This window comes from Chelmon rostratus, chromosome 1, assembly GCF_017976325.1.
Source record: "Chelmon rostratus isolate fCheRos1 chromosome 1, fCheRos1.pri, whole genome shotgun sequence".
NCBI lineage: Eukaryota > Metazoa > Chordata > Actinopteri > Chaetodontiformes > Chaetodontidae > Chelmon > Chelmon rostratus.
In genome coordinates this window covers 21,608,001-21,617,467 of record NC_055658.1, presented here as the reverse complement: position 1 = coordinate 21,617,467, position 9,467 = coordinate 21,608,001, and the positions used below count along the sequence as shown (strand labels likewise).

At 42.1% G+C, this 9,467-nt stretch overlaps 1 protein-coding gene across 2 annotated transcripts; it reads left to right on the top strand.

The window, feature by feature from the left end:
• The first annotated feature begins 5,387 nt into the window (after positions 1–5,387).
• irx3a (iroquois homeobox 3a) lies at positions 5,388–8,774 on the top strand. Of its 2 annotated transcripts, XM_041936901.1 has the most exons (3): positions 5,388–5,878; positions 6,501–7,548; positions 8,476–8,771. In XM_041936901.1, the coding sequence occupies exons 1-3, from the start codon at positions 5,660–5,662 to the stop codon at positions 8,490–8,492; spliced, it is 1,284 nt and encodes a 427-aa protein (XP_041792835.1). In that variant the 5' UTR covers positions 5,388–5,659; the 3' UTR covers positions 8,493–8,771. The 2 variants fall into 2 exon arrangements, with proteins under 2 accessions (XP_041792835.1, XP_041792826.1); XM_041936892.1 differs by having other exon boundaries at positions 6,501–8,774.
• The last annotated feature ends 693 nt before the right edge of the window (positions 8,775–9,467 follow it).

The window sequence follows — 9,467 nt, the reverse complement described above, 5'->3', positions numbered from 1 at the left end:
TAGTGGGGCCCAGAGTTACTCATTCCCTTTACAAAGTGACTTTACCGTAAAATCAATGCCTTGTGTTACTGATACAGGGGAAACTGCAGCAGATGGAGTGAGAGTGAGTGGGCCGAGAGGAAACAAAAAAAAAAAACACAACAACAACTCACCTTCAATGCAGCATTGTTGAAGGCACTCACAAAGCTTTGCAAATCTCCACAGCATGAGCATTGTATTGTATTATCGTGTCTTATAGTAGTTTAAGCCATGATTCCTTACGACGTACAGTGTGGTAGTAATAATGTGAAGCCTCCAGTGATAACGTATTCAGCTGATATCAGTTGCATTTAAAGTTGTGGTTTATGGATCATCTGTGCTGCTTAGACTGGGAAAACGTATCTTATGCTTTAATGACTCATTTTTACACGGCGTGGATTGTTTTACACTGCTCATCATGTGACGTTGGGAACAAAATAAATAAAACAATAATTTAGTTCAGTTCCATCCAGATTAATGGAACGACTGAAGACGTGTTTGTTACCTAAGTAATGACAGTTTAAAGTGACTCTATACCACAAATACAGCATAAGTATCCCTGAGGGCAGTATGCATGATATCTGTGTCCATATGAAGGCACTGGGAGAAAAACTATCCTGAGAGCGGAATTAGACAGCGTGCTGTTATTATGACGTGTCCGGTCAGTTTCAGTCGATAACCAAACCTGAACATAGTATCATATTTATTCTTTATGTGGATTTCATCCCTCAATTTTTTTTAACCACTTCTCCCCAGTGCAAAATGAACTAGTATCCCTGTAATATATTTTAGGGGGATTTGTGAGTATCATAAGTGAAGGGTAACTATATATATTTATATATAATATCCTGCAAAGAAATAAAAGAAATTTTAAGTTAAGTTTAAGTTTTTAAGTAAAATAAGCACACACAATCTGTATAACAGCATTATATTTTATCAGTCAATGGGACAGACTTTCATTTGTGGATATTATATAGACAGATATAAGGGCCCATGAGCACATAGAGCTAGTATGGACACAGTATTTAGGTGCGTACCTATGTAGTCAGTCAATAATCCGAGTTGTCTGTCACTATTCCATGTAGGCCTATAGATAGAGTATGTAAGTTAATATGTACGTTGCACATTGAAATTTATAAGCTGCAGGCTGCTTTGGTTAAAGCTCTGTTCAAGGCCTAAATCTAAAATAGATCTCCCACTCAATCCATGTGCTCAGCCTGAATGACTGACTGTTTAAATTTAGTAGTAGCCTACAACCTGAAGTTAACAAGTTAATGTAAAACATTTGCAAGGTAGTGCGTTAATTCACGCTTTGATCCGCTGTCATAACCCAGTTTAATAAGTTGCAGTCCATTGACTATTAATTTGTTTCCAAATGGTGTGAGCAGGAGGAACGGTTCCAAAATGTTTTACTTTGCCACTAATGCAAATCAAAGTTAGGCTATCTTTTTAATATGCATGATTGGTTGGTGTAATGTAATTAAAATTATACTATTTAAATTATCCTAACAGTGAAAAAATTAAACTTTAAATGTATTTTCAAAGTACACTTGCTTCTGCTGCTAAGAACAATTAATTTTAGAAACTAATTCATTTATTGGATTAAGCTTCACTGTTCTTTAAACACTGCAAGATTTATTGGACCTTTATTTCACCCTAATGGGACATGAGTTTGAAAGAGCATATTTGGAGATTGAATGTGTTGCACAGCTACTTTTTTAGGTTACCCACAGATTTCAGCTTGAACCCACTGAGGAACATTTCTGATTAACACTAACAGCTATGTATATTCCCAACAGCAAAGAATAATTGCTTTGTAACAAGGGAAGATAATCCACTTTTTCCTATATGTTCTGTCATTTAGTTTCTTCTGACACATTCAGCTGACCAGCAGCTTTTCTTGGTCATAAATCTGTAAATCACTCCACTGCACTATATCATATGCAGGGTATGCAGCAGCACTTTCTGCTCCTGAAACTGAAGATGCCAAATTCTGGTGAGCAACAAACTCTGCAAGCTGCTGCATTTCGGTGAGGGTCCCGTTTTCAAAAACTGCTTAACAAAATGAGATCCAGTTTGCCAAGCAAGTCAAGACATCTTAAATCTCTCTCTGTCTGAGTCTCTCTCACACACAAATACAGACACAGACACCACACACACACACACACACACACACACACACACACACTTGAAACTACCACAAGCATTCAAGGGTCATTAATTGCTTTTCTTTTTAAATCCTCATTCGTCACCGTAATTAACCGATGTTGATCAGCAAGGGCTCCCTTAAAATCGATTCCATGTGTGATAAGAGATGTGTTCGAGTTTTTTTTTTCTTTTCTGTCACCGAGGCGTTATGGAAAAGATCCAAATGTGTAATTTGAAGTGCCTCTGTTTGAAGCCTTTGATCTCGCCTGTTTTGCAGAGCCTCGGTTCATCATTTGCGACGTGTCGCTGGTGCCCTGTGTATTGCATAAGGAGCTACTGTTGAGCGATAGGCCGTGTATGTTTGCTTATGAGAATGTGAAATTGTGTCATCTGCATAATTACCGTCAAAGAGCTCTCTACAAAACAGCCCTCAAGTCACTCGTGTATGATTGCCCTCTTTTTACAGCACCTACAAATTAAATTGGCTCCAGCGCGCTCCCAGCATTTTTTCTCAAGATTTAAGAAAGCTCATTTAAAGTCGATCGATGTAAGAAATAATAATAATAATAATAATAATAATAATAATAATAATAATAATAATAATAATAATGTCTTCCAAGTAAAATAGCCTTTGTCTGTAGCTGTCTTGGTGTTTGCTGTGTTGCATTTTGGCCTGTCCTGCTGTGCGTGTGCGTCTGTGCGTGCGTGCGCATACGGAAGTCAAGCAGAGGTTAGTTTACTGTTTACTGAGACTGTCTTTAGGAGAGAGGGGAGCGGCGTCTTAATGCTTTTATGGCTACGCCAGTTTCCCGGGTCGGTGTGAAAGTGTTAAGTTAGTGCGTGGTGCGTTTGATTGGAGGCAATAAATCAGACACAGCTCTTGGCGTGGGTGGAGTGGAGGAGGAGGGGGGTGGGCGACATGGTCCGGGGATGAGACACGTGTCCATCCAGACTCGGAGCGCTGCTTAGCGGACACCAGCAGGCAGACACCTCGCTGGACTCTCAGATTTATACTCTCACTTCTAACGTTTATTACGGCCCAGCCACGTTGTGTCTCTCTCTCTCTCTCTCTCTCTCTCTCTCTCTCTCTCTCTCTCTCTCTCACACACACACACACACACACACACACACACACACACAAAATCCCTTACTCTTTCTGTCTTTCTCTCTTCTCTTTCTGCAATATGATGTTTGGACGTGATTTTTCCCCCTCTCCTTAAACGCCTCTTTCTTCTTTACACTTATTATGCTGCTGTTTATCTAAACGTCAAATACCATCCACTTATCTTTAACCACCCTTCACTTCACTGTCTGGACCCCCTCAATTTGCAGGTCGATCTCATGAGCGTTCGCGCGCGCAGAAAAGTGTGTGTGTGTGTGTGCGTGCGTGTGCGTAAAGTGTGAGCGTGCTATTGACTGCTATGTAGTGATTACCATTCCGGTCGGATGGCACCAGCAAGCCGCTGTAATTAATAACCCCATAATCCGGGTTGGGGTGGATGTCGGCGAAGAACACACACAGATTCAGGACAGAGTTTTACAGAAACAAGGCGTATCCCAATGGGTAGCTCTATATAAGAAATTATAGCTGCTATTATCCCTCCCAGACAATGATAACTATCTGCTTCAAAAGAAGATTAAAGGTTTAGGCTATACAAGTTCAGAGTTCTTGGAAACCCGGATCGCATTATCAAAACCAAACTGAGATTGATGAGATTTCATCTCGCTGTCAATAACACATTAAGACTTATACCTTATTCGAATAAAGTGCGTGAAATAATAATTCAGGCTGTGCGGTTGTTTTGCAAACGATTAACAAAACAGATGCTGGTAGGAAATCGGGTTTGAAATGCGATTATGGTTGTCCCGTACACACTTTTATGTATTGATTCGTGGAATTTCAATTCTGACTCTCTTGTTTTGTTTTAATCCGCGTTTTTTTACAAGAAACATCAGGTTGCATCAAAATTATCAAATGGATTTGTGAAGGTGCAGTCTGTCCGGATGATCGTTTTGTTTTTTAGTGGATTAAAAGCCTGTATTTAAAAATCGCTAAATTATTTGTTTCCTCCTAGCGATCTGTTTATTTACGCAGTAGCCTGTGATTATTATTATCATTATTATTATTAGCAGTAGCATTAGTATTGTGGTTGCTGTTAATAATAGCAATAATAATTTGGATTCATGTTTTTTATATATATATAGTTTTGTTTTACTCTTGCTCAGTGAAATCAGAGTGTTGTTTCCCAGAATAAACATCTTCCCAGCCCAATCCACTAAAGTGTTTATTACCTATCATTGCTGCTGCTTTACACTTAGTCTTCATGAGCGGCGTAATGCGCCTATCATCAGCTATCTCTTTGATGTCAAGTGGCTACATGCGACCCGTTTGATGTCTCAAATTAAAGAATGAGCTGACTCGGCTTCGCCCGCCACCAAGAGCCCACAACACCTCAAAACCGGTGCGAGAAGGCGCAGCTCGCACCCAGCGATCCAGCGATAAATAAGAAGGTGTGTAGAGCCTGTGATCCAGGGTCATTACGAGGCATGAAGTTAGAGCCACATTAATTATTAATTATTTTTAAGTTTCTGATACAGCCCAGACCCACCTGTGTCTGAAACTGGCAATTAAAGTTTTTTGTTGTTGTTGTTGTTGTTGTTTTGTTTTAAATATAGATGTCAGATCAAAAAGGTGTGTGAACTCTTTCCCATGAATAAAAAGGGAGGAAACTGTCTTAAAATGAGCTTAAACTCCCGATTTTTCTTTTCTTTTTCTTTTTTTTCTGGATCCGATGCCTTCTTGCAGGCGAGTCTCTGAGTTTGCTCCGACAAGTTTCTTCTGTATTTGTGTCTTAAAAGGAAACTGCAGCCAAAAAAAGAGAGACGGAGAGAGCGAGAAAGTTAATCAGTCACCGACACCGAAATGCTCACTGTTGTGCAAATGGCCAAAATTGTGAATTAACGCAAGAAATTATGGTGGGACAGACGCGGGCGAATAACAAATGAAACAGATTGGCGAGCCATAAAATGAGATTTGAAACCCCATTCAAATAAGAGCTCGCGACGTCAGTGCACTTATCCGCGAGAGAGAGAGAGAGAGAGAGAGAGAGAGAGGGAGAGAGAGAGAGAGAGAGAGAGCGAGGCTGTTTGGTGTGTGGTGGATATGAGAGGGGTGAGATTTGAGAAATAGGAGGGGCTTCTAAACGACTAGAAATGTCAATCTGAGCAAGGGAGTCCCAATAATCTAAAGCAATCTGTAAGGACCTGACCTTAGTCCATCCAGATCAATAGGGAAGTGAGGGTGGAAAGAAGAAGAAGAGGAAGAAATAAGGGGCGCAACCGGATCGTTTACACTGGCTGTTCCCGAGGAAATATAGACTTCCCTTGCTTGCACCTTTTGTTGCTCACATGCTCACACTGTAAAAGTGGATATCGAGGCAATTCCCTTGCTTTGTGTGGTTGCAGCAGACTTTTCCCCCCTTTTCCTACCACCATGTCTTTCCCTCAGCTGGGATATCAGTACATCCGACCGATATACCCGCCGGAGCGCCAGGGGATCGCCAGCAATGCCCGGTCCGGGACAGAGCTCAGTCCGTCCGGCGCGCTCTCCAACGTCCTCTCCACTATGTATGGATCTCCTTTCGCCGCAGCAGCGCAGGGCTACGGAGCGTTTCTCCCCTACTCAAACGACATATCAATTTTCAATCAATTGGTGAGTCACCCTGCTCTATCTTAACTCCTCCGTAACTTTAATGTTGCGCTTTAAATTAAAAGGGAAGACGGACGCGGGCCTGTGGCGGAGCTTTAGTGGCACTTTTTGAGTGTAAACTTTCAGAGCGCGGCGGCAAACTTGGTCGTTAAATCCTTTGGTGAAATGCAGCTCAAAGTGGTTCAAAAGTAACAAATTAACAAGCCGTGCTTTGTTTTTTTGTTTTTTTTTTTTTTTTTTGTCAGAGGGTTATTTTTGTTGACACACAATTTCCTGAAACTCATAGCAAAAGAGTTGACACAATGATGCAATGCGCTCTGGGAGGTTTGCATGTATGGAGGTGTGGAAAAACAGTGTCGCCATCAAAGTCTTGTCCCTGCAAGTGTTTCCGTTTAAATACAGTTCTGTTACTGTTTCATTCATTTGTGAAGCTTGTGGTGCGATTCAAGTTGCGACAAGAAGAAGTGAACCGTTTTGTTTGTTAGCGCTTAAATAATAAGTTCATTGTTGTGTTATTGCTGTGAATCCGCATGTGAGGTGTGCTCATATTTAACCGGAAGAAGAGTTGCAAAGTGGAATTAATATTTTAAGTCTAATACATGTCTGTGGCTCTTTGTCTTTGCAGGGTGCTCAGTATGAACTGAAAGACAGTCCCGGTGTCCAGCACCCAGGGTTCGCCCACCATCACCCTGCTTTTTACCCATATGGCCAGTATCAGTTCGGTGACCCGTCCAGACCCAAAAACGCCACCAGAGAGAGCACCAGCACCCTGAAGGCCTGGCTCAGCGAGCACCGCAAGAACCCCTACCCCACCAAGGGCGAGAAGATCATGCTGGCCATCATCACCAAAATGACCCTCACCCAGGTGTCCACCTGGTTCGCCAACGCCAGGAGGAGGCTAAAGAAGGAGAACAAGATGACCTGGACCCCCCGGAACCGCACCGACGAAGAGGGAAATGTTTACTCCAGCGATCACGAGGGGGAGGAGGGGGACAAGAGGGAGGACGAGGAGGAGATCGACTTGGAGAACATCGACACGGAAAATATTGAGAACAAGGACGACTTGGACGACCAGGACGACCTGCATTCAGATATTAAATTAGACGGAAGGAGTGACTCTGAGATTTCTGACGGCTATGAGGATTTACAAGGGCCCGACCAGAGGTTTCTAAAGGCTGTGGGGAAAGAGGGCAAAGACGTGGAGAGAGGAGGAGAGCACTTCCACAGCCACCACCACCACCACCACCACCATCACGCTTCTTTGGACACCAAAGCGTCCCAACCAAACGGGGAACAGCTCAAACTGAACCCGGTGTCCGTAAGCTCGCCGGCCTCAGAAAACAACCCTGCCCCAGCCCAAAAGCCAAAGATCTGGTCTTTGGCAGAGACAGCCACGGCCCCTGACAATCCGCGTAAATCGCCGCAAATGAACGGCAGCAACTCCGCAGGGCCGGCCGCGCAGACCATAATCGCCCCTCACAGACTGATCTCTTCCTGTCCCGTTGGGAAAATCCAGAACTGGACGAACCGAGCCTTCTCGGCGCATCAGCTGGCTTTACTGAACTCAAACCATTACCTGGGACTGGCGAACCAGGCCACTGCCACCGGCCTGGCACTCTACAGCAGCAGGCAAACGGAGGACAAGAGTCATAGTTCAGAGACTCCAGTCACAGGTACATGTCCCCGACACTGAGACGCGCATGTGTAAATAACTACAAAAACAAAGACACTAGTCCATTGCCATTTCTATTATTTTAGACCTCCTTTCGCCTTCTTTGCCTGTTCATGGATTTTTTTTCTCTCCAGGCCACACAGATGAACAGTGTTACAATGTTAGAGCTTACAGAATACAGTGTGTGTGTGTGTGTGTGTGTGTGTGTGTGTGTGTGTGTGTGTGTGACTGCTTTGAAAAATGTCCGAGAGGACAATGAAAACCTCATCAGAAAGCATTTATGAAACAAAGTAAAATTGAAATCGAATTGGATGAAACTGTTCTTCAGTTTTTGGGCCCCCTTCTCTCCTTTATTTTGGCGGTGTTACATCCATGTGACATTAAGGCCCAACGGGTTACACGAATCCCCCAACTCATTAAACCGACTAGTTTTCCACACTAAATTCCCCGAAAGCCAGGATGGGCTCTGATTAAAGACGGTTCAATTAATGCATTTTCATTTTCATGGCCACAGTTTCAGAGAGATCTAGTGCCTTGGACGCAGAGAAAAAGTTGTTAAAAACAGCTTTCCACCCAGTTCAAAGACAGGCTGTCAGCTAATGACATCTGGGGATTTTTTTTTTTTTTTTTTTTTTTGATGCCATATCTCATTTTCTTTTTTTAAACGCCATATTTACCCAAATTAGCTTTTATTCTAAGATTTGTTTTATCCCTGTGCGCTTGTGTTATTTCGTCAAGGCCTATGTTACACTTACTTGTTTGGTCATGCAAATGAGCTCAATGCAAATTCACTACAGGCTCGTTTTTGAAAGGCAATTGTCACTTTTATATCACTTTGTGTTTTAGCTCTTCATGAGGCTATTATTAGTGTTTTTTTTTCGTCCTTTAGATCACTACATTTTTTTTCTTTTACCCCTGTGTATTTCAGGCCTCAGAACCAACTAGAAGCAGCGGTGGTTCTTTCGGCTCCCTCCTCTCCATAACCTCTCACCCATCCTCTTTTTTTCCTTTTCTTTTAATTTGAATATGGAATGTAAAATAAGAATAATACATCTCTGTATACTTACATTGTAAGCATGTCCTGTGTAAAACTGCTAATGTAATAATGTATGAACCTGTAGTCTGTGAGTTGTTTTTTTTTTCTTTTTGTAAGTTCTGTGAGGATTTGATGTTCAAATGTTTTGTATATAAAGTTAAGAATATGTACATACTTGTGAACCAAATTGTACAAGAAAGTCTATATTTTGGCTAATAAATGAACTGCTGCAACTTTAAGAAATTGTCGCTTTTTGGAGGAGGTATTTTGACAGCTGCTTTTGATGCTGGCTGTTCCTGTGCATTGCAGCTTGAATCGCATTGCTTTGGTTTCTGTATGTGTGTTAGTGGACAGCCTGAGGCGCAGACTTCATCCTCCACGCCAGTGATAAGTAAATATTCGAGAGGGATTTATCACACTTTTGTAGTGGAGGGACTTAAGGCTAATTAGCCGGCATTGCGGCATACATTTGGATATTAATGTTGTGGGATTATCCTTATAGAGGCGTAGCGGTCGCATTAAAATGAATAATTCTTTCATTAATTTTCCTCTGAAATTGTGTAGCGAGACTTTAGGTAATAAATGAGTGGTAGGTGATGCTTGGTGCTCGGTAAGAGTGGTTCGGCTGATCTGAAAGATGGATTCTGGCTCTGCAGAGCAACTCCCAGATCTCATCACGCTCAATTTGCAATGCTTTCGCTCTTCACATATATCAAACATTTTCCTCGACCAGCGCTGCTCTTTGGTATAATTGTAATATATAGTCGCTGTATAGCTAATAATAACATCATTTATTTTGTTTGCCCGTGATGTGATCATTTGCATGTGTGAGCCCTTATCAGAGGAAGTTTATGTAAACTTAGTGTTGGAGCTCCCTCTACAGT

Excerpts from the sequence above, each read along its gene's own strand:
- irx3a (XM_041936892.1), top strand. The coding sequence starts at position 5,660 with ATGTCTTTCCCTCAGCTGGGATATCAGTACATCCGACCGATATACCCG. Across the intron at positions 5,879-6,500 it reads TATCAATTTTCAATCAATTG|GGTGCTCAGTATGAACTGAA; the intron begins GTGAGTCACCCT and ends TTGTCTTTGCAG.